At 56.4% G+C, this 27718-nt stretch overlaps 1 protein-coding gene across 2 annotated transcripts in view; it reads left to right on the top strand.

Annotated features, from left to right (window-relative positions):
- Rbm19 (RNA binding motif protein 19) overlaps positions 1 to 27718 on the top strand; it is a 94995-nt gene that overhangs the window by 20165 nt on the left and 47112 nt on the right. Inside the window, exons 17-21 of one of the 2 annotated variants that reach the window (XM_023720635.1) lie at positions 6210 to 6379; positions 7441 to 7501; positions 8371 to 8450; positions 9339 to 9394; positions 12380 to 12496. In XM_023720635.1, coding sequence (XP_023576403.1) covers positions 6210 to 6379; positions 7441 to 7501; positions 8371 to 8450; positions 9339 to 9394; positions 12380 to 12496 — 484 coding nt within the window. Of the gene's footprint in view, positions 1 to 6206; positions 6380 to 7440; positions 7502 to 8370; positions 8451 to 9338; positions 9395 to 12379; positions 12497 to 27718 lie in introns of both variants that reach the window. The other variant, XM_023720634.1, reaches the window with a different exon arrangement.

The following is a 27718-nucleotide window of genomic DNA, read 5'->3' as shown; positions in this document are numbered from 1 at the left end:
GGTGCACAGCGCCCCCTGCTGTCCAGTGGCTGCAAGGGCAGGAAAGGAAAAGGCGGTGGGGGCCTTGCAGGCTGTCCTAAACCCCAGCCAGTACCAGCCAGCTGGGTGAGACATTGTCACTGGCATTTGAGGCACAAGTGTTCCTCCTTGTTGGGACTCCAGTGCAAACACTGAGTACTCCTCACCTGGCCTGGGTCAGCACTGCCCTGGTTGCTTTGGGAACCCAAAACCCTCCCCGGCAGTCCAGACGCCACCCGGGGTGGCATAGCCTCCAGACAGAGCCAACCAGTCTGGGACCATGACCAGCTCTGGAGTCAGAGACCTCGAGGAGAGTTCTGAGGTCTGTGGAAGTCATTTTACCTAGAAATTAGTGACAGGCCCCCAACAAACACACCTCCAAATAGGGTTCTCCTGGTTAGTTTGCTAAAGTAAGCATTTTCTTTTTAAGAAAAATACAGTAAGTCTCCTATCTGCTAGTTACATTGTTCTCTTGTATTTCTACAAAACAGGAATGTTGAAGAGAATGTTATGGTGTTGTTTTGGGTTTTTTGTTTTGTTTTGTTTTGTTTTTTTGAAGAGAATGTTCTTATAGCAAGACAGTGGAGAAGCCAAATGGTCAAGTGTGGGGTCTCAGGACGAGCGCAGCTGGCACAGGGCCTTTGGGGTGGCTGCTCTGGAAGCCCTGTCTCACCAGGAGATAAAACTCTTTGGTTGCTTTGCTCTTGGGTGACCCAGAGTCCCCCGTGCATTGGGTCAGTGATGACTGAGCACACCTCTGAGGCCCATCCTGAGCCCTCGTCTGAGTTGGCTTGGTCCACAGTTTGGGTAGATTCATTTCAAACCCGCTTCTGCTGCCATTGGGAGATTCTCTGTGTGGTACTGTTTGGTTGCCCATCAGCCATACACCCAAGGGCCATGGCGCACCCCCGACTACGTCCCCACCCCGCCACCTTGCTTCTTGGTTTGGTTCCTACCTCGAACCTGCAGGAGCCTCCGTAGCCCAGTGAGTTGTTTCAGGTGTAAAGCTTGAAGACAAGCAGTGGGGACCTTTCCGCCCTTCTGGGGCTGGTGTGGCCGCACATGCTCGTTGTGTCCTGTGACTCCCTCCACTTGCTGTGTTGTACTCTGTGGTACCGTTCACCATATGTATCTGTTCTGTTGTTCGTGGCATTTGTTTTCAATCTAGCTATGAACCCTGAAAGTGGAGTTGCTGTCTTCCCTGTTGGGGAGCTCCTACAACCCACACAGCCCGAGGTGCTTCATACACATGTGAGAGTGAGTGGAGACTCTGCCCCTTAAGACTGTGGGGCCACTTGCAGCTGTCCCCCCATCTGTGTGTCTCAAGGTCCAGGCACATGTGAGGTCCAAAGGTCTAGGCATAGATAGCCAGCTTAGAGCATGTGAGATGACCGCCACACCGTCAGTCACTGTAAGAGAAGCAGCTCCCATCTGTACCCACCCCTAGACACCCCTTAGTTGTGTTTCACACGCCTCTCACTTCCTGCAGTGACACAGTGGCCCCTGCCCACCTGGTGCCTCCCTGCATGCTGACCACAGGCCTGGGAACACGCCTGCCTGGCAGGGACTGTTCATTCTGGGGGCTCAGGCGCCGTCAACCCTGTCTGTGCCCTGGCTCTGTAACTGTCCAGGCAGCTCCCTTCTCTGAGGCTCGGTTTCTGTGTCTAAAATAGGGCTCCTGGAGGCCTCTTGGATGGGGGTACAAATGCCCTCTCCTACCTCGGGTGGGGAATTGGGCAGCAGCTGGCAGAGCGCATGTCTGTAACTGTCTGGAGCTTCGTGCCCGCTGCAGAACTGCTTCCCCAGGAGCTGCGGGCTGGTGACAAGTCGTCTCAGAGGTGGCCCTGGGTGCAGATAGGCCCTGTAACATGAGGGGAGGCAGCGTAAGGCCGGGGACTCCCGGTCTGGAATGAACATGCTTCGTGTCCCAGGGCCCCATGTCTGAGCTTCAGTGTCAAGCATCCCCGATGAGCCCCACTGTTCAGAAGGGCTGCTGGCTGAAGGCGGGCACAGCTGCCTGCCACGTTTGGCCCAGGAAGTCAGGCAGGTCTGCGCTTGTGCTGGGCTATGCTGAGCCCCGTCTCTGCTTCCGCTGTGGATTCTCAGGCTGACCCCACTCGGAGGCGGCCCCTGTGCAGCCCCGCCCTGTCCCTGGTCCCCTGAGCCACCTCCTTACCTGCTCCTCCCCTTCCCGCATGTCCCTGCGTGTCCCCTGATCCCATCCCCTTGGCATGAGGCCTGGAGGTCAGCGCTGAGATTGTCACAGGCTCTGTGGGAGGGGGCAGAGCTGCTCCTGAGCACCACCTCCGCCCTGTTGTGTGTGCTGGCCTCCAGGGAGGGGGCCAGCAGGCTTTATCTCCCCGCAACCAAGACCCTCACCTGCAGATAAAGGCTCGCGTGGGGGAGCTCTGCGAAGCTGCTCGCCACTGATAACAGTCTCTGCTGCCAGCCTGGCCCGAGAGCCGCGAGGGGCGGCGCGGCGCGTTCTGTGGCCTGATTATAATGCGGCCCCGTGTGGCGCTGCGTGACTGGATTTGCCTGCGCTCGCCACCGACAGCGCGCCTTCCCGGCCTCTCTCTGCCCCTCCAGCCTCCTGTGCGTGGGGTCCACCACATGGGTCCCCCGCCCTGGCCTGGCCCTGCCTCTTTTCTTACTTCTTCCCACTCTTCTGGGTCCTGGTGATTTGGCTGGCAAACATCTGTTAGAGTTTCACAATACCTTTTCTTTCTCCTCTTTGTTTCCTCGCTTGGGGCCAGGAGCACTTCTTAAACAGACTTGGCTTCATCACCTGGTGCCTGGCTGTGCTCCATCTCCCTGGACCTGAGCGTGGGGCACAACAGAGCTGGCTGGGGCACTTGAGAGGCACAAGGTGGCCATCGGGCGCAGAGGTGTGAGTCTGACTGAAAGAGGGGGCAGCCGGCCCAGTCCTCCGTCTCATAGAGCCAGGGCTCCCCTCCCTTTCTCTCCCTTCCTCAGGGAGGCCAGCTGGGCAGCAAGCGTGATGTGCATAATGAGGAAAGGGTCATCCCTTCTCAGCACTCACACAGGCTGGGTGGGTGCTGCCTTAAGGCCTGTGTGCTGCAGTTCCCAGGGGGCATCCTGCAGGAGGCGCTGTTGCCATCATCCTTGTTCCTGGATGGAGAGCAGAGAGTTGAGTGAGGTGTACCCCAGCCACAGTTGTGCCCAAGGCCTGAGCTCCTCCCTGAGATGCCCAGGCACCTCCAGGCATGAAGGAGGAAGTCGGCTCGGCCTCTCTGGGTGCACTGGGTTCTCGGAGCTGTGTCGCATGCTGGGCACAGGCCGAGTGCCAAGTGTTTGTTGCACATTTCTGGCACCTGAGCTCTGAGCCTGGTGGTGGTGGTGCCTCGTTCGCTGGGTCAGTTGGATCTGGTCCTCAGTGGGCTCTTAGCAAGGCAACTCTTACTTCTAGCCTGTATCAGGGTGACGGTTTGGCCCACTTATTTTGGAGAAGCCAGTGGAGCCTAGGGCCCAGCCAGCCACAGGCCCCAGATCCTCAGCTTCTGCCGTCCTTGAAGCCCCCTCTCCTTCTGGGCAGGGACCCATCCATTCTTGGGGTGCTGACCCCAGCCTTCGCTTCACTCAGCTGGCACTAAAGCCGAGCACCACCCCTCCCTGGGCAGGCACCTGGAACCCTGCAGACCAGCTCTGTGGAGCAGGGTGGTGACGGCTGTGGCCACACTAAGGGCTACCAGGTTCCAGGCCTGAGGACAACAGGGTGGGGCTCTTAGTTTCTGCCAGGGGAAGGGAGCTGGCAGATTTGACCGCTGTTAGTATAAAAGCCCTAATGCCACCATGTTAAGTGCCAAGATTTAAAAATTGGATTCCCTCCCCAAGAGCTGGACTATCAGCTTTTCATTCTAAACTTCTGGCCACACTGAGTTGATCATGTGGCAGTGACCAGCCAGTGTCAAGAGGAGCAGTGGCCATGACCCTGGTCACTGTCATCCCAGACACTGTCTCTCATAAAACCCTCTCGGGGTCTCCCAGGACCCTCTCCCTGCCCAAGACGCTGCCCAGGAGCTGGGGTGCAGTGCAGCAGCTGCAGAGCGTCCCTCCTGGCAGTGTGGCCCTGTGGCGCTGCAGGGGAGCAAGCTCCGAGGTGTGGAGCTGAGATCTGAAGTGGCAGGAGATCGGACCGATCGCCCTCCCTCCCTCCATTCATCCCAGAGATGTCAGATGCCAAGGAGGCCCTGCGGGCAGGGAACGTGTCCTTGCAGAAGGTCATGGTTTCTGCCTTGATCAGAACCCTTGTTCAGGACCTAAAGTCAGAGCTGTTTGCATAGCTTTGCTGCCTGCAGTCAGTAATGCTTTTCCTCTGCTCAGCTTTGAACATCAGGTTCTGAGTGCAGATGGCCCCACCAGGGAGTCCCTGGCTGGGTGAACTGTGGGAGTCTCTCAGCTGGGGGAGGAGCCTCTGTGCACACTTCTTCTTTTTGTCCTGGGGCCTGAGTCTGGAATCTGGGCTCACCGTGAGGGGCAACAGCTGCAAGTCCCACTGATGTTAAAGAGACAACATTATCACTGTAGCTGTTTCCATTAGCCTTGAAAGGGTGTTTCATGACAAAGCAGTTGAAGCTCAATTAGGACTTGAAAGCCTTGGGCTTGTGCAGAAAGGGCAGGGGAGCCAGGGACATCTTTGGTGCCTGGATAGAGGACGGAGGACATTTGAATGCCGAGAAGCGCCTGTAAGTCCTGGAAAAGTTGGAAACATTAAGGCAAAGAAAGGCGAGTGTGGAGCAGCAGCTTGTCTCTGTGGACTTGTGGCCATGTAACCTTCATGAGCTTCTGCCCAGGGTGTGCGGGGTGTAAGTCTTGGGGGAACGAGGTGGGTACTTGGCCAGAAGGAAGGGGGACCAGGGGAGAGTGCAGTGAAAGCTAGTCAGAAGGATCATGAAGACAGGCTGATTTCTGGGGGCCAGCAGAGGAGGACTCATCCTTAGGCCCGATCCTGCGACGGGAAATTGGGGAGGCTGAACCAAGTGGAGTACATGTCCTTGAAGTGTTTCTCAAGGTCATGATGTTGCCCTGGCTGCGGCCCTCAAAGGCTTCCGTGGTCGTCCCTCACGGGAGAGATCTGCACTCTCAGCACTGCGGCTGCTTCTGACGCCAGAGCTCCGTGCAGTGCTGCCCCGCCACCCTGCATCTGCACACGCATGCGCACAGACTGCATGTGCCCCTCACTGCCACACGCGTGCACACACCCCCCTTACCAGTGCACGGCCCCACTGGTGCTCTCTGCACCTCCTGAAATGCTCTACCAAGCAGAAGTGGTACAGAGGTAGGGGGAAGGCCTTCTGGGACTCCCTCCCGCAGAAATTGCCTGAGTCTTCATGTTGGTGTCTTGCACTATGTGTGTGTGTGTGCGCGTGCGCGCACGTGCATGTGTGTGTGTGTTCTCAGAAACACTGTAGATCATAATTGAATCACACTGCTTTTTTTTTTAACCTGAATTTTTATATTGTGGACTCTTGTTTGATGTTGTTAAATAACCTTCAGAAACATCCTTTCTAACGACAGCATGTTAATTCATTCATGAGTATCTTCTAGCCTTCCTAATCTGCTAGTGAATATGTCATGTTTTTTCCATTTTTCAATATTTTATGTAATATAATTATGTGAATTTAATATATCACATGTAGGTAAAACCACATTCTTGTGTGTGTACTTCCCAAATACAATGCATAGTAAGGATTTTTTTCAAATCCTTTAGGCGGCTTAAGGCATAATTAGAATGTTTGGTGTTTTTCACCCATTCTGGAACTTGTAAAGTTTTCACTTGCCTAAGTAAGGTGCTGCTTTTGTGGGGAACAAGAACATTATGCTGAAGTTCATGGTTTAGGAAAGTAGCTCACAGTACATTTATTTTGAAGTTCAAATTAGTGTGGCCTCATCCTGAGAGGGACTCATATTTGGGGTCTGTGTTTTGCATTCTGTTCTCTGTAAAGCGGGCAGACAGCAGGGCATTCCGTTGCGTGGCTCCTCTGCGTGCGCTTTCTCCCTCCCGTCTTCCCTTCTCTCCTGTGCCTTCTGCCAAGACTGAGCCCGGCTCCTCCTTCCCTGCAGGGCTGATGGAGCAGGCCGGGTTGACCTAGAAGACTCTGTGCCTTAAGCCTTTGGTAGGTTAGATGTCATTTAATGGATGGATTTATTTGTTTTTGTTGGGCCAGTAGCTGACAGCGAGACGCTAGAAACTGAAAAGCCAGTGGAAGAAGAATTAGTAGCCTCCTCCACCAAGAAGGAAGAAGAGGAAGAAGAAGAGGAGGAGGAGGAGAGTCTTCCAGGGTGTACTCTGTTTGTTAAAAACCTCAACTTCGACACTACAGAGGAGACGCTGAAGGAAGTGAGTGGGTCCTCGGGATAGGAGGAAGAGTGTGGGCATGCCGTGTGGAGCCTTGGATCAGGATTGGTGTCTTCTGGGAGATGCGCTCCAGACCAGCCCAAGAGCATCCTGGGAATTAAAAGGCTCAGGAGCTGGGGGTGCAGCCAGGATGATAGGTCGGTGGCTGTCCTGAAGTCACACACAGCCCATTAGCACTGCAGGGGGATCCCGCTCACAGACTCCCACCCAGCTGTTGTCTGAGTGTACAGCTATGATCAGTGCCGTCTGCCTGTGGCTGGCTTCCGGCTTCCAGCTTCCCCACAGTGTCCCCTGGGCAAGTCCTTCCCAGACCTTGGGGGATGGAATGGTCTCGAAGGGTTGTTGAAAGGTGATGGGGGGCTGAGACCGTGCAAGTCCAACAACCAGCTCTGGCCACCCTTGGATGCGGTGTTTGTGGACCCCGTTCCCATTTCCCCTCGCATACCTGCTCTTCCCAGGCCCTGTGTGTTTGGTGCCAGAACCAGATCCACATGGGTTTGGCTCTGGTGAGGTTCAAGAAGAGAGACAGAAAAAGGAAAGGGGAAAGAGCATTTAATGTGACTTAAATTAAGGATTTTTTAAATTCTTTTGGGCTTAAGCACAGGGGTCAGTGAGAGGCTGGGCCTGGGTTTGTGGACTCCATGCCTCCAACAGCTTTGTTCTAGCCTAGTCTGTAGCAGCAACTGCCTCACACCCTGCCTGCTTCCTCAACAGCTGAGACAGGACCTGCCCAGCAGCCCCAGGGGGCTGTCCAGTCCCTAAAGCAGGTGTCTCAGGATCTCTGTATGGAAGATTTGGGGGTACAGTGTTTTCTCCCCTACAGTGTTGAAGCCTGGGGTCAGCACTCCTGACCCTGCCCAGCACCTCTGGGCCATATAACCCCGGTAGGGGCCATCTCTGAACCTCCTCAGAGTGAGTTAACCATGCAAAGGGCTCGAGGTGGGACTGGCCACAGTGAGGCGTGGTGATCCCTGTCTTCACCACACCAGAGGTGGCAGATTCCCCTGGAGACGAGGATGATGACTGGGAACTTTCTTCCCCAGGTGTTTTCCAAGATGGGTGCGCTGAGGAGCTGCTCCATTTCCAAGAAGAAGAGCAAAGCAGGTGCGGGGCCTGGCATCTCGGAAGCAGCCCCGGAAGCTGTGCCTGTGGGAGGGGCGGAGAGTAGCGCTGAAGAACTTTACACAGCTGTACAAAACGGGGGCCAGAGGTGGAGAGGACACATGAAATTTCATGTCTGAGGGGACAACATAGAATCAGGATCGATTTTTATATATTGAGCCATACATACTACACACACGCGTGCGCACATTATCTGGCCAGAGAGGAAAGCAGGCAGTAATCAAGAGTCCGCTCCTTAGCCAGGCCACCTCTGAGATTCAGAAGGAGCGTGAACCGGGCATGGCAACGTGCACCTGTAGTGCCAGCTGAGGCAGGGGGATTGCTGTGAGTGTGAGGCCAGCTGGGCTGTTGAGACCCCATCCCAAAAAACAAAAGTGATAAGTGATAGAAAAGGAGGGGAACAAAAGTAGGTATGGCCAATAGGCAGGAATACTTGTAAAGAGGAAGCCTTTGGTTTCCGTGTGTGTGTGTGTGTGTGTGTGTGTGTGTGTGTGTGTGTGTGTGTGTGTGATCGAGTGCATTGTGTGTGGAGGCAGGTGGCCCAGGTAGAGAGAGGGTTCCCACCTGTCACAGCAACAGTCATCCCTATTAGCTCCCACTCCCATGAGAATCCCATTATAAGTTAATTACCATGCCAGTCATCTGCTCAGCAAGCCTGGGGTGCAGAAAGCGGGCGGAGTCCTGTGGACACTAGGAGCTCTCTAGATGGCTGGTCATAAATGGGGAGCCACTACGGAGATCTTGGGGTGTAAAAGGTTGCCAAAAAAAAGGGAAAGTCACGCCTGGGCCCGAGGCCCACGTGAGCCTGGAGCATGGCCCTGGGCTCATCCTTGCCCGCTCCCGCTTCACAGGTGTGCTGCTGTCCATGGGCTTTGGATTTGTGGAGTACAGGAAGCCAGAGCATGCACAGAAGGCCCTCAGGCAGCTCCAGGTAAATGGGGCTCTCAGGGCTTGGTTTGGGTGTAGTGAGGTCTGAGTCCATGTTGTCCTGGGCCTCACTTGCACCAGGCTCTGGGAGAGCTTTCTCAGCCCTCATTCACTGAGGTGGAGGGATGGGAACAGTAGGATGGGACAGGCCCTCCAGCCAGGCCTGAGCACAAACTGAGGCTGGGACTCTGCAGCAGCCCTGAGGCCACCTGGTCTCGCTGGAGAAAGGGGCCGTGGCACCCAAGCTGAGGCCCATGACCCCCCAACAGGGCTGCATGCGCTGTGAACAGCTCTGTACTTTCCTAGGTTCTGTTTTAAAGAGCTCCAGAAGTCCCGCTTTGTAATTAGGTGTTGAGCGCTCGTTCAGCTGGGCTTCAGCTCTGCCAGCTCAGGAGTCCGTCTTTCTCTTTACTATATTTGAAGATTTTATTTGCACACATGCATCAAGCAGTGTGCACGGTGTACACATGTGCACCATCGCCAAGGACTGGTGTTTTCCAGGTGGGTTGAGGAGTTTCCAGAGAGTACCAGCTTGCCTGCAGGGGCTGAGGCTAGGGCCCAGCCTAGGTGCTGCTTGCTGCAAGATCAGGTATTTTTTACAAGGCCTGCAAACTGAACCAAACCCTGACTCCAGACCCGAGAGGCCCCTGCCCCTGAAATTGCTCATATCCCAGCGGGGAGCCCTGCCCTGAATGGCACGAGATCCAGGGCTCATCTGGGTCGGGCATTGGAAGGCTGGGGCTCTGCCCTCGAGGCCTTCCAGCCTCTCCCTTCTGCGGCCTCAAGCTGGAGGCCATGCCCTGGAGGCCAGGGGTGCAGAAGAAAGAGTTTGGGGCCGGGAGGAGCCCTGATGTCTGTAGACAGGGACAAGCCGTGCTGTCTTACCTCCCAGGGTCACACCGTGGATGGCCACAAGGTGGAAGTGCGGATCTCAGAGCGAGCCACCAAGTAAGTTTCCTGCAGCCTCTGCTGCCGCGTCCACACTGGGTGCTGCGGTCCCCGTTGCTGGTCACCCCACAGGGTGTCTCAGGGCTCTTGAACGTCCTTCTTGCCCAGCGCCTGTGACTTACTTAGGGTTCTCCCTCACCAAGGAGCTCGGTGGGCGTTGGCCTTTGCAGCTCTGCCCTGAACTGGGACCGCGTCGGTCCTTTGCATGAATTCTTTTCACGTTTCTTAAATGTTTTCTGAGTGCACGTCATAGTATGCGATGTTTGTGCTCCTCGGTGGCAAGTTGGTTGGTGAGCACAACACACGTCCACTCTTGATCTCCTTCCCACCACCTGGCCCTCTTCCCTCTTCCATCTTCCTGTCTCTTGTGTTACTTTGCTTTTATATTTTGGGTCTCTCACATAAGAGAAGCCATGTGATACCCCAGCCACCCAGAGGGCGGCCGCTGGGCGGAATGCTTTACACACCCTTTGTATAATGAAAGGACGAAGCGTAGGACACGCAGCCCAGTCATCTTCATCTGAGTGGCAGAAATGCACCCTAAAAGAGTGAGGTGTTGCTGCGCTCTAGACCGCCCCAGGGGCCGTAGCACCTGGCGTCTTGTGTGGCGGGGCGCTCCGAGAGCTGGGCAGCAGTGCGAGTCAGTGCAGGTCAGCGGGAAGACGGCAGCTTCTAAGATACGGCGCGAGCCAGCTGCCTGGCGACCGCCTCCCAGCACAGCGCAGTGTCTCAGAGCCTAGCTCTGCGCCTGTGCTCCGCCACGAGGGGCTCCTGGGTTCCCAGCACAGGACCCGTAAGCCTGCATCTCTCATTGTCATCCCCTGGCCTGGTGCCGGAATGGCTGCTCCAGCAGTCTCGGAGCTGGTTTAGGGTCCTCACTTCCTCGCTTCCAGCTCATGGCTTTGTGATCTTTGAGCAGTGCACTGCTGTTCCCTCCTCGCTGCTCCCAGCTGCTGAGTCCAGCTCAGGGTGCTCAGCCTTCCCAGGATGCTATGCAGAGCACCCAGAGGGAAGCAGACCTGGGTCAGGCCCTCTGGAGTCTCGTGCGTGGCCTTGGGCAGGTGATGACTGGAGAGTCAGGTACCACACCAGGGGCCGTTGCCCCTTGTGCTGTCCCTGAGCACCCTGCCAGGGCAGTCGTCTCCCTTTTCTGAGTCCCTTCTCAGAGCAGCCTGGAGACAGCCTTGCCTGCTCCTGCTTCCTGCCCGATTGTCTCAGTTCTTCTCTGTCACTGTGGCATAGTACCCAACACCTGCAACTTAAGGGAGGCGCTGATTTTGGTCCCTGTTGGGTTGCACGTGGTTGGCTGACTCCAGGGCAGGACAGGTGACGGAGGAAGCACAGCTGCAGCATGCAGGAGGAAGGGGGAGGAAGCACCAGGGTCAGGGCCCAGCGACCACCCTGTCTGGATGTGTGCCCCGTGACCAGCCAGCTTCCGAAGCTCCCGCTCTGGGACCACGAGAATGAGGAGGGAATCAGGCAGAAACCGCAATGCTGGTGTGCATGACGTTGTATCTATAGTCAGCAAATAGAACATGCCAAGGAGGCCCAGCCTGTCTTCCTGGGCAGCACGTGGTGTTTGCTGGTGGTGTTCACATCCCAGGGCAGCGCTATTGGACAGAACCTTCCGTGACAACAAAGCATTCCACATCAGTGCTGCCCGTGAGGTGGCAAGTGCCACCACACTCATCACCTTCTGCTGCTCAGCAGAGCAGGCCAGGCTCACAGCTCTGACAGTGAAAGGCCACATTCTTGCAGGTTCCATGGTTGAGTCCAGGAACAGTCCTCCTGGGGGCTGGCTCGGCCTCTGAGAGGTTTGGGGTGTCCCCATGCTGCCATGGCCTGTGCCTCACCTCTGGGTTCACCCTGAGCCTGCGCAGTGTCCCAGTGAAGAGGTGCTGGCTTCCCCAGAGCAAGGAGGAAGAGCAGTGTCTTACATGAGCTGTGTCCTAAGTCACACGCTGTGGCTTCAGTTGTCCAGGGTCTCAGAGGTCAGGAGGACCAGGAGGCAGGGTCATTGGGGACCAGCTCAGGGCTGCCCCATTCCGGGTTTTCATTGCATTTCATCTTTTATTTTTTTTTTGGTACTGGGAATCGAACTCAGGATCTTGCCAGGCAGGTGCTGTGCTGCTGAGCTATATCCCTGTCTTGCATTTCATCCAGATTTAGACTGAAGTAGCCACCGGGGCTGCTGTGTGGGGCAGCACTGCCCTCAGGCAACAGGACAGATGGGACAGGGAAATGTGGTTGAGGGGTAGTGAGGTGAGTGCCAGGAAGGGGTGTGTGTGCGGGGACTGCTGGGGGGCTCTGAGGAGGTGATGGAGCAGGAAAGAATGAGCACAGTGCTGGCCATCCCCGGCTGCGGGGAGGTGCCGAGGCCCTCATTAAGTCCCAGCCATTCTAGCACGGCACCACTGTTGCTGCCCCCTGTTCTGCATCTGAGAAATCAAGCCGAGGGGCTGGGTCACTCACCTAAGGTGGTGCAGGTTCTGGGCCTGGCGTGGGATTCACATCTTACCTGGAGTGGCAGGAGGTGACATGGTACGATGTTAGGGACAGCCTGGAACTCTGGGCTCAGAGTTTTTCTTACCATGTAGCCAACCTCTGCTCAGGCCCTGTGGGGTCCAGAGAGAGGACAGCGTCCCAAAGTGGACCTTTGGGAACGACCCAGTGTCTTCCTTTGCATCTACAGAGAAGGAAACAGGGAGACTGGGTTTTGTGGAGAGCTTGCTCTCCTCTGTCCAGGTCCTTTCTGGTGGCAACAGCAGAGGTGTGAGCCAGACACCACAGCTGTTTTAGGGAGACAGATGCAGTTCGTGTCCCAGGGCCACTGCCTTTCCCCTCTTGCATCGTCGTCTCTTCCGCATGCTGATTGGTCCATCCCTGAATGTGGCCAGGAGCTTCCGTTACTCTAGGGAAGAGGTCAGTGTAGGGCAGGAGCCGTGGCACCTCCAGGAACCTGAGCCCCTTTCCCTTCTGCTTCAGGCCAGCCCTGACATCTGCCCGGAAGAAGCAGGTGGCCAGGAAGCAGACGACCTCCAAGATCCTGGTACGGAACATCCCCTTCCAGGCTGACCTCCGAGAGATCCGAGAGCTGTTCAGGTGAGATGCGCGACTTGGTCCATGGTGAGCAGAGGTGCTGGAGGATGGTGGCCTTGGGGCTGGCAGCTTCCACTGCAGGCCAGTATGGAGGCTTTTCAGAGGTTGTCTTCAGACTGCCGTGGACTTAGCTCATTTCATCTCTGAGAGCACTGGACAGAGCACAACCAGCTGGGCCTCTGCCCCCTCCGTGTGCCACAGGCCTGCCCAGAGCCTCCTTGGTAAAGCTCGGCTCTCTGATCTGCTGGGAGCGTGCGTCATGCATTTGGCTGAAGCTGGTGGGTGCTTCACAGTCAGCTGGTGACTTTTCCAAACATCGCTTTGTTTGGGCTCTATGTCAGAGGTATGGTCAGACACTGTGTCTCCAGAGAGGCTCCCCTGATCCTCCTGGCCAGCAGAGAACGGTACTCCTGATCTCAAGCATGCTCTAAGGAACGCCCCCTCTGAGAAGGTGGGTCACCTGCTAGCACAGGTGTGGGGAAATCAGCTGCCCTTTGGGGCCAGGCGGGACATGGGACACACATGCCCATTGGCACCTGCTGCTGCAGCTGGAGAGCCTCTGCTTAGCCAGCCGTGATGCCAGGCAGGAGTCCAGGTTGGACAGGACCGATTTTTCTCATGTTTTGAACAAACAACAAGCAGTCTGGGTTCTTAGGAATTCAACAGCAGGTGAGTCATTCTTTAAAACCAGTCACTGCACTGGACAGAGCCTGTCCTGCCTAGGGCCCCTTGTTTGTGATTGCTGTGCTGGCATATTACAGTGTTTCAGTATTAGATCATTTAGGTGTCATTCAGCTCTGAGTCCTGAGCGAGGTGTTTTCATGACAGGCAGCAGAGCACTCCCCAGGCATATGCCGGCAGGGCAGAGAGACCCTGTTGCCTGCAGAGTGACAGCGGATGCATTGGCCCCGTCCAGTCAGATGTGTGAGGCTCAGCTGGGACCTGCGTCTCCACAAGGCTGACCCTTTAGGGGTCTCCATCCCAGGGGGCAGTGGCTCAGCCCCTGCTTGTCAGTTTATTGTGAAATCATCAGTTGCCATCTTGCCAGGTACAAACAGAGTCCCTGTCTCCTAATTCCGTCTCTGAAGTTTTGAAGGTGGGAAAGAATTGTGTGCGAAGCTCGTCCTCTTCATTCTCCCTGTGTGGATTAGAGGTGGGAGGCCGCTCCGGGCCTTTGCTTCGGAGTCCTTGTCATGCCCTCCGGGATGCTGCAGATCACGGGTGTGGCAGTCCCCCACAGACATGGCCAGCTCGGCTCCTGGGTGTCCTGGCTGGTGGGACCAGCCTGCAGAGACAGGGTCACAGCCTGGGGGACACTGTCCTGCACCCCAAGCCCGGGTAGATCAAGTAAGAGGGGTCTTGAATTCTTGCCCTGAGGTGCATCCACCGTTTTAACCTGTCTCTGCTTTTTAAAGAGTCCAATTTAAGAACTGCCAGATCAAAACGAGCTTGCTAAGAACAGTGTGTGTTGATCAGGAAATAATATCCCTCAGAAATGACACTTCCTCTCGGTTCCGTGGTCTATTTAGGATGACACTTATCCAGGGAAACAAAAGAGCTCGGGAAGGGAAGGCGTTTTGTTTGATCTGAGTATTATATTTATCTTTAGGAGACAGGGAATTAGTGTCCACTGAACATAATTACACGCGGCGTCGCTTCTCCCCGCCTTGTTCTGACAGGCATCCTCCTAGACCCCTGGAAAGGCCAGCCCTCCTCGGGAGGCTCTACCTTGCTTTTGTTGTTCATGCCTGCTGATGGTGTGGGGCAGTTCCCAGTGACTGGCAGCAGGGGTCGCTGTGAGCCTTCTCAGGGACCAAAGGTTTTCTAGGGATGCCCCCAGACAAAGTCAGACAAAGCCACTGGCCAGCAAAGGTCACTTGCAAGGGAGAGCTCAGGCTTTGGGGTACATGGTCTGCTCCATTCTGTCAAGCAGGTTTTGTGGGTCTTTGCTTGCCAGTATAGTAAATTCTCAGCCCCCTGAGGGCTCTTAGGTGTGCTGGGCTCTGTAAGTGTGCACTATTCAGGTAGCCCTGCATAAGAGGGACAGTGCTGTCCCTTTCGCTCCTCCCCCCCAGGAGGTGGAGCACCCTGCCTGGGACCACAGAGCTGAATCGGGTGTGGATTTCAGTTAGTCTGACCCGTCGTTGGGGCTCAGACGCATCCTCCCTGACACCCGGATCTGAAGGGCCCTGTCATAGGAGCTCTGGCATGTGTTATAGGAGCACAGTGTGTCCTCGGCGCTGGGCACATGCTGTGTCAGGAGAGACCCAGGCCCTTCTCTGTTGCCCAGAGGACCCGTGCCCTCCTGGGTCAACAGCGAGGGGCCAGGGTCCTTCCAGGCAGGTGCGTGATTCCTAACGCCACACGCTGGGGGCAGCAGCTTCCCAGGGTAGCATTTCCAGGTCCTTTCCAGAGGCTCCATCCTTGCACCACAGGAGCCCTGTGGATGCAGGTTCTGCAGGGCAAGGAGTCAAGGGTCACCCTGTGGAAACTCTGGACGGTGATTCCTGACCCACTGCCGCTTGTTCTCTGGATCTGTTTCCTCTTGAAGAAAACAGTTGCGCCAGCATCAGCCTGCACTGCAATTGCTGATGGCGGTGAGGCTGTGAACCTCTGTCACTGCCATTAATACCAGGCCCTGTACAGTGTCTCCGTGCTGTATGTGGTCGTTGTCCCCTAGCCCCCACGACCTGTGGAGTAGTTACTGTCCCCTCCAGTTCCCAGTGAGGACACCAGCTGGTGAATAACTGGAGCCAGGGTCTGAACCCATGTTGGACTCTGACTCCAGACAGAACCCCATCTTTAAAGCAGGCCTTAAAGGTTCTCCAGGGCATTTCCAGGGTCTTCATCTTCTCCCTTGCCTCCTGGGCTGTCACTCTGACCCCACTCAGCCGGGATCTAGGTGCCAGGTCACCCCAGCAGCTGAGCCTCCTGTAGCAGTTGTTTTCTCTGACCTGAACCCTCAGGACTCGGGTCTAAGCCCAGTGTCGGCGCTTGGCAGTAGGTAGGCAGGCTTGGGGTGCTGTTTGGGCACTCATCGCTAAAAGGCTTGCCATCGCTGCTGTAGAGCATGGCTGGTAAGAACTGGGAGGGTCCAGCCCAGCCTGTCCCTCTGCCTTGTAAGGGACAGTGGGGAGGACATTCCGGGTGCCCCAGATGGTGCGTGTGTGTTTGCTGTGCAGCTGATTTCACTCTTCTGATCCCCAGGCTGGCCTGACGGGGGCCAGGTGGGGCAGGTATGCACCGGAAGGAAGTGGCAGGTCTCTGTCATAGGCAGAGCTGAAGCTTTGTGTGGGCAGGGCTCGTGTCCACCCACATTGCACATGGTGGCCTTTCTTGGACAGGTGCCCTTGGGTGGGCATGTGACAGTAGAGATGGCCTCTGGCACCCACAGCTGTGCACCAGCCCACCTTGGAGCCCTCACTGGGGAACGGGAATGAAAACTTGGCCCCTCTGCCTCTGTGCACGGGCAGCAGCAGGCTTGACCTCAGGACGGATGGACACTTCTCTTGTGTCGCTGTTACCAGGGCAGCACATGTCACAGGTCTGTTTCCTAGGAGGAGCAGAGGTCCACTGCCCCAGTGACAGGCTTCTCAGATGCTGAGCTCCATAGCAATGTCATTGGGGGGGCTTGAGGCCTGAGTTACTTGTCACTCCCTGGTGACAGCACAGCACCACCCACGCCCAAGTAGCTGGCCTCTCTGCCAGCATGTCCTCAGCCATCTTGTTTCCTTTTACGCAGCAGCCCCCTTGCTGGTGTCGCCCTCCTAGAGGGCTCTCAGGGTGTGCAAGGCCTCCCACAGTGGAGGACCACATCCTGCCTGCCTCTCATCTCCCACCCCAGGGCCATGTCCCACACCCCCGTGTCCCCATTGGCAAGTTCACCACCTGTGGAGCCCTGGGTTGGTCGCCTGGCCCACCTGGTGTTGGCCCAGTGCTAGAGCGGGTGAATAGTGCCCTCCGTGTACCCAGCACAGTACACACATAGCCTTGTGTTCCATCTAGCTTTTAGTTTCTTTTGTAGGTACTAGGACTGGACCCTAGGGGCTCAAGTGTGCTAACTAAACCCGCCTCAGCCCTTTCATTTGTTATTCATGGGGGGTGGTTCTCATTAAATTGCCAGACTGAGCTCACACTTGCCACCCCCCTGCCTCATCCTCCGGGCCGGCATAGGCCTGTGCCCCCAGCACAGCTCAGCCTAGCCCCCAGCCTTGGACAATGAAAAGATCTGGCGGTACCAGGCAGGCCAGCCTCCCTGACAGCTGCTCCCCAGTGCCCTTGCGGGTGGGCAGCACTTACTTCTTCCCGCCTTCCCTTCTCCTGCCTGGCAGGGCTGCAGCCCAGGACTCAGCTGACTCAGGTCACACACAGCCTTGGGGTCCCCTCTCCTCTGCCCACTTCACCCTCAGCCGCTCCATGTCCCTGTGGACACCCAGGAATCCCACGCTTTCCAGACTGACCTCAGAGGCGAGACTGCACACAGAGGCGCCCGTGTGTCATAGGGACGTGAGACGCATTAAGGAGCTTATGGTGGTGGGTACTTCCAGATCTGCAGGGCAGCCCCTGCAGATGCTTTCTCCTCTCAACCCACATAGGTGGATTTCTTCCTGCTGTTTTCCTCCTGAAAGGCATGAGATACCCATCAGGTGCGAATGGGCAGGCTCACTGCATGTGTCTGGGGCCTTTGTGCCTCTGGAGTCGCCAGTCCCTTGCACTTGTCATGCCCTCTAGTGCATTTTGTGCACAGGGCCCTCATCCCTGTGCTGTCCACCCGGCCTGTGTGTTTCCTCCAGTGGTGATGGTGACCACAGAGGCAGGGCCAAGGACAGCCTGGTCACCCGAAATCTCATTAGGTGCGGGGTTCCTCCCTAGTAGTGCCCCGTCAGCAGAGTAGAGGCTCCAGCGGGGTTGTTAGGGAAGACTTGTAGAGTTCTGGAGCAGCAGGCGCCCAGGTCCTTGGTGCTGCGGCCTAACGTGTATGCAGAAACGCACAGGCAGGAGGCCCTGTGTGCCGAGCGGCCATAGACCCAGCGCCCTGTAGCAGCCCTGCTCAAGGTGGACGACCCCACTTGCCCCGTCCTGCCACTGCCCTCTGGGAGCAGCCCCTTCCTGGCTCCAGTGCTGTGCAGTGTGAAGCCACGTACTCAGAGTAATGCGTCCTGCGTTGCTTCCTGGCTGCACGTGTTGTGCACGCATCACCATGGGTGTCGGCTCCTGTTGCGGGCTGGCACTGCCTTGCGAGCCTGTGTCACAGGCAGTTTAGTGGTGAGCATTTGGGTTGTGACTGTTGGGGATGCTGTCCTGGGACAGTCTAAGGGACTGGTACGCACATGTTTCTGTAGGGCATGTGGCAGCAGAGCCCTGGACCACCCGGGCACTGCCAGGCAGGCTCCAGGGCAGTCGCCGCCCGCACCTGAGCTTCCCTGCCCCTCCGCCTCGCCAGCACCTGGGGCCTGTGTTCCTGTCTTCCTCCTTCCACCTATTTCCCCAGGAGCACTGCACTTGTATGAGTTTGTGGATGCTAATCTGCCTCCCTGACAGCTCAGGAAATCCACTTTTTGGTAAAGAATAGGCCATTTGGGCCCTGGCCTGCTCAGGTCTTTTGGCCAGTTTTTGCAGTTATATTATCTGATTTTTTCAACTGAATTTTCTTACTCCTGTTGTCATTGCTTATGTAACTTGATGCACCCTGGGTCTGAGTCCCACGGTGGTGGATATGGTATTGAGTTCTTTTCTCTCCCAACCAATGGGCAGTTCTGCACCCTCTTCACGTTAATACTGTCCTTGGTCGTTTCACTCCTGCTGAAGAGGTAGCCGTGTCCCCTGCTCAGGAGGGAAGTCTCCCGCCAACCCTCTGGCAGCCTGATCACCTAGCAGCGCAGTGCGCCCGAAGCTGCTCTTTGTGACGCCAGCTGGGTCAGCGCTGGCCACCACCAGGGTCCCTTTTCCCTCCACTGCTGCACTGACTTTCCTGTGTGACGTCCCCATGGTGGCTTTGGTTGCTCCTTCAAGGCTTGTTTCAGTCCTTGGCACCTTGTTGGATTGTGTGTGTCTGTCACAATGCAAGGGCTGAGGTCAGGAGCCAGGATGACACTGCTGCCCTGAGCCAGAGGGGAAGAAGCCCGTCTGAGGACAGAGCCTCTGAGGGAGGCTGTGTGTGTCGCAGTGGCCTCGTCCTCATGGTGCATCCGTGGCTGGTGCTGTGGCAGTGATGCCCTGGACCTACGGCCACCCCCCGCTTCAGGCCCCGCTCAGCTGGGCTGCTTTTTTGTTCGGGATTCCATTTGCTCCTCACCCACACAAGGCCCATGGGGCAGGTAGCTTCGTAGAGTCACATCCCTGAGCAGGACATAGCCACAGTTACTGTCTGTACACCTCGTCCCATGCCACCTCTCCCAGGATGCCCTCAGGCGCAGAGAGACTTTCTCAGTGTTGTCAGGACCCTGCCGAGTGACTGTCTGGAGAGTCACACAGCAGCAGGGCTGTCAGGGCCAGGCCGCAGACCCCGGCTAGGCGCCCGCTGTGCGGAACTCTGAGCCCCCAGTGTGGGCTCACAGCAGTGTAAGGCAGCAGCAACCATCTGGAAGATGCATGCAGTCTTAAGGTGGCCCTGCAGGGGCCCAGGCACCAGCGCCCCCCAGGAAGCGGCCCAAGAGCGGAAGAAGATGTGGGGTTCTCCCTGGATTCCAGGTGGGCAGAGTCCCGAGGTCCAAATCCAGGCATTGTCTCCCTCCCGCCTGTGTGGCCTCATCCCCACAGTTTACATGCAGCTGCCTATTATAGGAGGGGGAGGCCCAGACCAGCCAGGTCCTACCCTACTGTAGGGTGACAGGCAGGCCAGGAGAGCCAGGAAGAGCTGCTGGGTGAGAGCCACACAGATGCAACCAAGGGCGCGAGTTCTGCGCGGGTGACACAGATACAGGAGCACGCACCTGTCATAGCGCTGAAACTGCAACAGGGCACGGCGCTGCCCAGGATGAGGAAAAAGTGGACCTCTAGCCTGCGGCTGCATGTAGCTGGCATGCCCACCCTGAGGCCACTTCCACCCCCACGCACCATTCTGCGCACCGACCCTGGGGAATCGAACGCTTCACTCCCGAGTGCCCATCTTCTGACAGGTTGGACAGACTGAGGACAGAGGACCGGGCCACCACATGGCGGGAAGCACAGATTCCATTTGCATCGAGCTCCAGACTGGGGCTCACGGCGGGGAGGTGGGAACGCGATCGTGGAGCTAAGCGAGGCGTCCCGGGCTCCTTCCTGAGGAGGTGAAACGGCCTAAGCTGGACATTGCTGAGGGGCGCGCAGCCCTGCAGATCCACTAAAACGCAGTTGAGTCATGTACCTTAAGTGGGAAAATTGCAGAAGTTATGAATTGTGCTTCAGTAAATCTGTTGCCAGGAAGAGGGGAGGAAACAAACCTCTGCACAGGTATCCATAGCAGCTTTAATCCCAGCAACCACAGCTCGTGAAGAACCTGCATGTCTGGAGCTGCTGCGGTATGTCCACACAGTGGAGCACTACTCAGCTGTGAAGAGGAAACCCTGGAGTCACACCGGAGCCCGGTGACCCTCCGGAGAATTGCCTGACAGAGAGCATGAGTCCCCGAGGGCTGCCTGCTGTGTGATTCCATCTGTAACACTCGCCAGATGACAGACTAGCAGAGGTGGCCAACTTGTGGCTGCTGGGGTGAGCCGCCAAGTGCACAGAGGGAGGCAGGCCAGAGCTGGATACGAACGGGCAGGTAGCATGTGGGACCCCTGAGGTGGCTCTGTGCTTAGCACCGTGGTGGACACTCAGTGTCCTTGGGATGAAGCGTCCTGGGACTAGACCTGCCCACGCAGTGTCTGGCCCTGCATGCCAAGCGACTTCAGGGGTGGCAGTCACACTCAGCTTCGGTGCTGCGCTCTTGCAAGAACTGGGAAGCTGGGTGCCGGGCAAACAGGCCCTCTCTGGTTCTTTCCTACAAGAAAGAACCTTGCTACTTTTTTCCTGTGTGTACATTTGTAATTATCTCAAAATCAGGTTTTAAAAACTGTGTGCCCCAAACCATAAACCATGACAGTGGTGAGTCGCCCATCACCAGGGACAAGCAAGAGAAGTCTAGGGTAGCTGTGACTAAGCAGACTTAGACAGCAGTCGCTACATCCCGGAGGCCAGGCTCCCGCCTCCCTGGCATCCTTTCCTTCATCTCTGTGCCGTCCTCCTGCCCCTGCCTATCACTGCCCACCAGTGTCCAGCGAAGGGGACGGGGTGCATAGCTCTTGCTCAAGAGCTTGCTGGGGTGAGCCAGCTTCTCATTCCTTCTGCTGTTCCTGCCCCCCCCCCCCCCCCGTCACCAGAAAGTGGCCATCTGCTGGGAGCAAAGCCGGAGTGACTTTGCAGTCCAGCAGTGTACAGCCAAGGAGTTAGGAGCTGGCATTCTGTCCTGGCTCTGTGCTGCTTCTGCTGTGTGAGCCTGACTGGCTGCAGACCTCTCTGGGCTCCATTTTTCAATGAATCTGAAAGGGTTGGGCCAGGTCCCCTGCAGCGATCGCTTCTGCTTTCCCAGCCAACACAAGCCAGTTGGTCACGGCGGCCTGCAGTTCCATGCTGGAGGCTTGGGAGGCTGTTTGGGCCCGTGGAAAGCAGCACTGTAACTCACGGGCGCTGTCTGCTGCGGCGCAGGCAGGGTGGCCTCGGCAGGGATGCAGTGGGAGCGTCTGGCTCAGAAGGATGTGCGCCTTTGTGGGTGCTCGGCCGAGCAGCACAGGGCCCTGCGTCCTCCCCACGGGGAGCGGCCATTGGCTGGAGTCAGAGGCTTTTGTTGCTGTTTCCTTCTTCCTCTGGGGCATCGAAGGCTCAGCCTTCCACCAGGGCTGACATTTTCTTTCTCTCTGCACCGAGGCTGATCCCAGAGTAGGCAACAAAGCTCAGAAGATAGATGAGACCCAGGGAGAGCACGCAGGTCCCCAGGATGGGGACACCATGCACACAGCTCAGCGTTCACACCTCAGCACAGCTGCGTCATGGTGCTGTCTAGACCTGCTCATGACTCAGTGCCAGAGGAGTAATTGTGCCCCGTAGTGCCCGGCATCCTGGGACATCCTGGAGTCCCCTGGGGCAGCAGCTTCTGGCTGCAGCTGGGAGCCTTCCTGGGACAGTGGCTCTCAGCACACAGCTGTGCAGTTGAAAAGGTGCTTGCAGATGGAATGGCATTTCCAGAGCCTCTCTGGGGCAGGGCCTGCTGCAGGCCCTATGCTACAAGAACAGGCATGGCCCCCATGAGAGAAGGTAGCGCCAGGCTTGGGGGAGTGGTGCACGGTCACCTCAATGGAGGCATCAGGGCCGAGGCGACTCTTTCACAGCCAGTGGTCCTAATCTGGGTGTCTTGGGCTGAGAGCCTGACTCTGCAGGGCCTGCTGTTCTGTGGACGGCAGGATGGGCCACAGTGTCTGGAAGGCTGCGGGTTTCCCTCCTGGCCCAGATGGCTCCCCCTTCTGTGGCGCTCACATCTGAGGCTTTCTAGAAGACCATGGGCTGTGCTGGGAGGCAGGGGCATAGCGATCTCCCGCAGTCCTGCTGCTGGCCAGCTCTGGGCCCCTCGGGAAACCATCTTTGTGACCCTCGCTAAGGAAACTGAAGTAAGGGAGCCCAAGTCTTCTTGCCTCTCAGAGGGTGCCATCCCACAGCCCATAAAGCCACGGGCATGCCTGTATTTCTTAAACGCAAGCAAGGTAGAAAGATCCCTTTCAAAGAAAAGGCAGAGCTGGACACAGTGGCACACACCTCTAATCCCAGGACTCCAGGAGGCTGAGGCAGGAGGATCTCAAGTTCACACCCAGCCTGGGCACCTCAGCAAGACCACATCCCAAAATATAAAAAGGATGAGGGTTTGATTGCCAGTGCTGCAGAAAAGGAGAGCAGAGAACCAGACAGATCTCGTGCTTCTTCACCATGGTGACAATGTAAACATCTTTATCATTATGTTGCTTAGCTACGTACAAATGCAGAACCCAAAATAAACCAACAACTCACGCTGATGGTTCCTTAAGACTATAAAAACCAAAACACATTTCCAAGTTAAATACAAACAAAATTTAAAATCAATAAAATTCAAATTAACAACATTATTTCAGTGTGATGGATGATGTCATTTAGTAGAAAATAAATTCAGATTGTGAGTTTTAATACTGGAAAGGCATAGCCTCAGATTGAGACCCATAATCTGTGGCAGTCCCCTCTTGCTGGGAATACCGCCCTAGAGGGGACCGATTGCGTGAGCGCAGGCACCCTGCAGAGAGGCAGCCCTGAGCCGCCCAGCTGTATGGCCAGATCTGCCAGGTCAGCGGAATCTCGGCCCACTATGATTCTAAAAAGCCTTCTGGATCGCTTAGCCATAACAGCTAGCACTGAGGAGCTACCAGAACCATCAGGGAGTGCACAGCCACTAACTCCTGGGACTAGGACTGCTTTGTTGGCATCCCGGTGAATTGATCTCTTGTCACACATTGGGACACGTTATAAAGATAGGTGCTGCATGCTTGGGTGGGACAGACACTCCTGCCTAGATCTAACAAGGGTCAGTGCACCTGTGACGGGGGTGCCAGACCTCTCAGGGTTTCGTAGCACAGTTCTGTACCCAAACCAGCAGGCGCTCCCTGGACTCAGATGCCTGCAGCCCATCTCTGTAGGAGGCTGAGGCAGCAGGATCACGTGTTCAAGCCCATCCGGACAATGTAGCCACTTTGAGAAGCCAGTCACAACATAGAAAACAAAAAAAGTGCTGCTGGGGAGATAGCTCAGTGTAAAGGACTTGCAGCTAGGTCTCGTGTATTTTCCCTGGGGTATCTGGGAGGGAGCCGACACTAACTGAAGACACTGATCCGTCAGTTTGGCTCTCTCTGAACCCCATAGTTTACATCCAGGATACTGGTGCCTGTTGGACCTTAGAGCTTTCTGCCGCCAAGCCCACTCATGGCTGAAATGCTGCTAGTGGCTGCGACTTGCCTGGAGGGCCCGGTGGTTCTGCTCCTCGGCCTCCTGTCCTGTCTGTGTGCCTGGGAATGGGATGTGAGGAGGAGCTCCAGGAGCCATTGCATAGAAGGGAGCTGTTGGAGCTGGCGGCTCTGGGCCAAGGCAGATGCCTGCTGCTAGCACAGCCACACGGTACTGCAGCCCACGAGGCAGCAGCTTCTAGGACTGCATGTGTGCAGCCCGCACCCCCAGAGCCCTGGAGTCCACTAGCCCAGCACGTAGACCTGTCCCTTAAGCCCAGTGGGAGCCACCACAGAGTGCCATCCAACACAAAGGCAGGCTGGTAAAAACACCACAGCGTGGCCTCACCCACCCATCTCACGGGATGGCACCGTGTGACTACTGGCTCTGTCCTAAAGTGGAAAGAGCCACAAAACAGATTTTCAGTCATACCTTGTAAAGACACTCAGGAAGGCTGCTTTGGAGCATGGCCTGCAGAGTGGGATGAGTGCATTCAAAGCCAGGGAGGGCGTATTTTGAGGGAGAGTCTCCGCAGCATGTCTTTACATTCAGTGAATGTTTCTAACGTGCGCCATACATTTCAGTCCCGTCCAGTACCCGCAATGTTGAGACGGCATGAGGTGACTGGCCGTGCTCCCATGTCTGCAGACGTTTGCCCTGACTGCTGTGCAGGCAGAGAGACATTCCTGGGAGGTCTTGTGCCTGGACTCCCATCCCAAGTGGAGGGAGGTGGGGGAAGAGGGGGCAGAGAAGGAAGGCGGGGCCAGGCAGGGTGAAGGGCCGAGCTGGGTGCCGAGCGCCGAGCGCAGCACCACCCTGTAGAGCTTCCTGCAGCAGGAAGCTGTCCCCGCCATCCAGTATGACAGCCACCAGTGCTGGGAACAGTGCTGCTGTGAATGGGGCTCTGAATTTAATTTAAACAGCCTGCATGTCTTAGTTATTCCTCAGCAGGGATAGAATACCCAGCCCCCAGAGTTAAAGGAGAAAGGTCGATTTTGGCTCATGGTTTATAGTTTCAGTGTGTAGCTAGCTGGCTTTGAGGTGACAGCATGGCATAGAGGCCGGGCCGTGAAGGCCTGCTTGAGGCTTTGCAGTGGAAGCAGGGCAGATGAAGGGAGCTGGGGGACAGCTCTCTTCAGGTCACCTCCACAGTGACACCCCTCCCACCAGCACCTACAATCCAGTCACCTTCCAGTAGAAAAACTAAGCCTGTCTTAGTCTGTTCTGTGTTACTGCAGCAGAGTACCTGAGGCTGGGTAACTGAGAAAGCTAAGAGGCTTCTTTGGTTCATGGTCTTGGCAGCTAGAGGGTCAAGAGAGAACAGTGCCCGCTGGAATGCTGTAGGGGCCGCCTGGTTGTGTCATAGTGTGTCAGAGAAGCGGCTAGGTCACTTGCCACGTGCAGCAGCATCAGGCCCTACCCCAGGTGCTCACAGCACCCGCTTTCCAGAGCTTTCCGTGGGGACTAAGTGTTGAGCATGGGAGTGGGGCAAAACCACACGAGAACCCCAAGCCATCACTCTCCTTTCAGTAGGGTCTGCCCTAGGGGACAGCACAGACCCAGACCCTTTAAAATGTCCACACCCTGTGATGGAGCCCTCCCACTTCTAGACCTCTAGCCTCGAGAGATAACTGGAGGTTTGGACACACGTTGGTATGCGGGGATCTTCACGAGGCGTGGATGAGGGCAGAAGATTGCGAGCCGTGTTAAACGTGCAGTGGTGAGGGAACAGACTGAAGAAGCCACGCGTGGAGGGCCAGACGACCTCAGTGTCGCTCACGGAGGGGAATGGGTGCCCTCCGGCATGACAGAAAGAAGGCCAGAGTCCAGGTGCTGGGGGCAGCGTGCGCAGGAGGAGACCCGGAAGGGAACAGTGGCCACGCTCGCCACGGGTCAGCCTAGCGCACCTGGGCCCGCCTTTGCATTACTGTGCCTCTGGCTCGCTGCCCATGCTGAGCACAAACACTGTGTTGGAATCGGGAAAAAGTATGTCTTCCAAAGAAGGCAGCTGATCCCTGCTCCCGCAGAGTTCCCGGCCTGGCCAGGAGGGTATTGGGTGAGGGATCCTGTTCAGACACACTCCTGCCCCTTGGGAGTGGATCCCAGCCTCCCTCTTCCCATCCCAGTGCAGCCGCGCTCATTGGCCCCACAGCCGGGACAGTGCTGCTCAGGGGGAGATTTTTGCCCAGCATCTCCTGTCATTTCCAAACCTTTCTACCTACATCTTTAGAATCTCTCCAGCAAATCAAGGTTTTGCTTTTGTTTTTGGTGTATTTGGTTTTTCATGGTCTTGAGGAGTGAGCCCAGGGGTACCCTACCACAGAATTACATCCACAACCCTTTTTCTTTTTAATTTTGAGACAGGCTGGCCTTGAACTTGTGAGCATCATGCCTCAGCCTCCCTTCCACGCTCTAGAATTAGAGGTGTGTGCCACTGTGCCCTGCGACATTTTGCTCTTCAGAGATGGTCTCTCCTCGTTCTAAAACGAACCTCATCCAGGCCAGTGTAGGAAAGTAAGCTAGAGCAGAAAGCCTCCCACGTCTTTGGCGCAGAGCACCAGTGAGCCCCTCCCGCCTCCTAGTATTAATTTCACTGTTTGCCAGATGTGGGGACGGCGGGTTAGGGAGCTTAAGTGCGGCTGCGAGTCAGCTAAGTGGCAGGACCAACACCCGAGCCCAGTTTCTAGCCGCGTTCCCCCCCAGCTCTGCAGGAGCGGTTTGCTGTCACCCCGCACAGGCGTGTCCCTCCTCAGGCTCCTGAGAGCTCTCGTCCTTCCAAGTGCCGCATGTCAGAGCTTCCTAGAGGCTCGGCTTCCTGAGTGAGCTGCACTGCTGATCCCTTCTTCACAGAATGTGCCGTGTAAAGTAGACATGGGTGACACGGCACGCTTGATCAGGATGTGAGATGTCATGGGCTTGCGGGCTTCGCTTGGTGTCTGCCAGCACAGGGACCAGGAGGACGCGTCTGCTGGGGAGGCCAGCGAGTGGAAAGCAAGGAAAGTCGTGAGGGGGGGGGCGGGGGGCACAGCTGCACCCCCATGGTGATTCTCTGCTCCCTTTCATTTACATGAAGAACCTTTCACTACCTTTTCTTTCATCCCCTTCCACATGGGCAAGCAAAGAGCGAGCCAGGCAGGAGCCATTCCTTCCAGGGAGCCTTAGACCAATGCCGCCCACCACACAGTGGCACTCCCCTGACCTCCCAGGGACCCCTTCAGGGGACAGGCCATGTTCTTGAGCCAATCTTCCAAGCCCACCTTGCCGGGTTTTGTTTCCTCTGCCGCTCTTGCCCCCATGGCCATGCGCGTCCCCACGCATCCATCCCCACCACCCTTGGGAGCCAGCGGGGCTGTGGGAGAACTGCGGAGCGTCCCACTCATGAAAACTCCCTCATTTGTATCTCATTTTCGAGTTATTATCGAGCTGCCGGTTGTGAGAGTGTTTTGACAGCAGCTGTCAGCAAGGTGCAAGCGGCTGCCATCGCCTCCGATTGGCTGAAGACACCGATGGCAGTGCGCTGAATAATGTCCCAGCCCACCCTGCCCCCGCTGGGAAGCGATGCTGGCAGCGGCGGTGTGGGAGGGGGAAAAAATCAGCAGAGCCACCACGAGGGTGCCCAGGCCCAGAGCCCCGCGTTGTTAACGTTTTTCTGACACCTGCTAGAGAAGGCAGGCGCAGAAGACTCAGATTGCATCTCGTGCTGTATTTAATTTATTTTATTTGAAGTTTTGGGCAGCCGGGGAGGAGGAATGGGAGAGGAACCATCCAAACAACCATTTAGGCTTGTCAGAGTTCATTTATTAAATTAGTGAGGTTGCAGCTCTCGGGCCCCAGCTGCCAGGACTGCCCCACACAGCCAGAGGCATCAGCCGCCCCACCCGGGCGCTGGCCACCCTGGCCTCCATTCCTCTCTACCTCCCGTGCTCAATTTCAGTGCACTACAATGCAAGGGTTCCTCTTCCTTCCTTGGACTCTCTCCTCCATCCATAATATAAATCGTTTCCCATGTGACTGGGTAAGAGCCTTGCAGCCAGGCAGGGGAATAAATACTGTTTTGTATTCCCTGCCTTTTACCTAAGTAGTTTAAAATTCATCATTGGTTTGTTTTGTTTTTAAGTATTAAAAAAAAAAAATGTCAGCAACGCCAGAAGGTAGACGTCTGGTGATCGGGAGGTAGGTGCGTTTAAGGATCGCGGGGGTGGGCTTAAGCACAACGTGCCGTAGGAGCCAGCCATTGCGTCCTAGGCA

Source organism: Octodon degus, unplaced genomic scaffold (genome assembly GCF_000260255.1).
Source record: "Octodon degus isolate 3935 unplaced genomic scaffold, OctDeg1.0 scaffold00076, whole genome shotgun sequence".
NCBI lineage: Eukaryota > Metazoa > Chordata > Mammalia > Rodentia > Octodontidae > Octodon > Octodon degus.
Note: the sequence above shows the minus strand (reverse complement) of the source record. Positions and strands in the feature narration are given on the sequence as shown.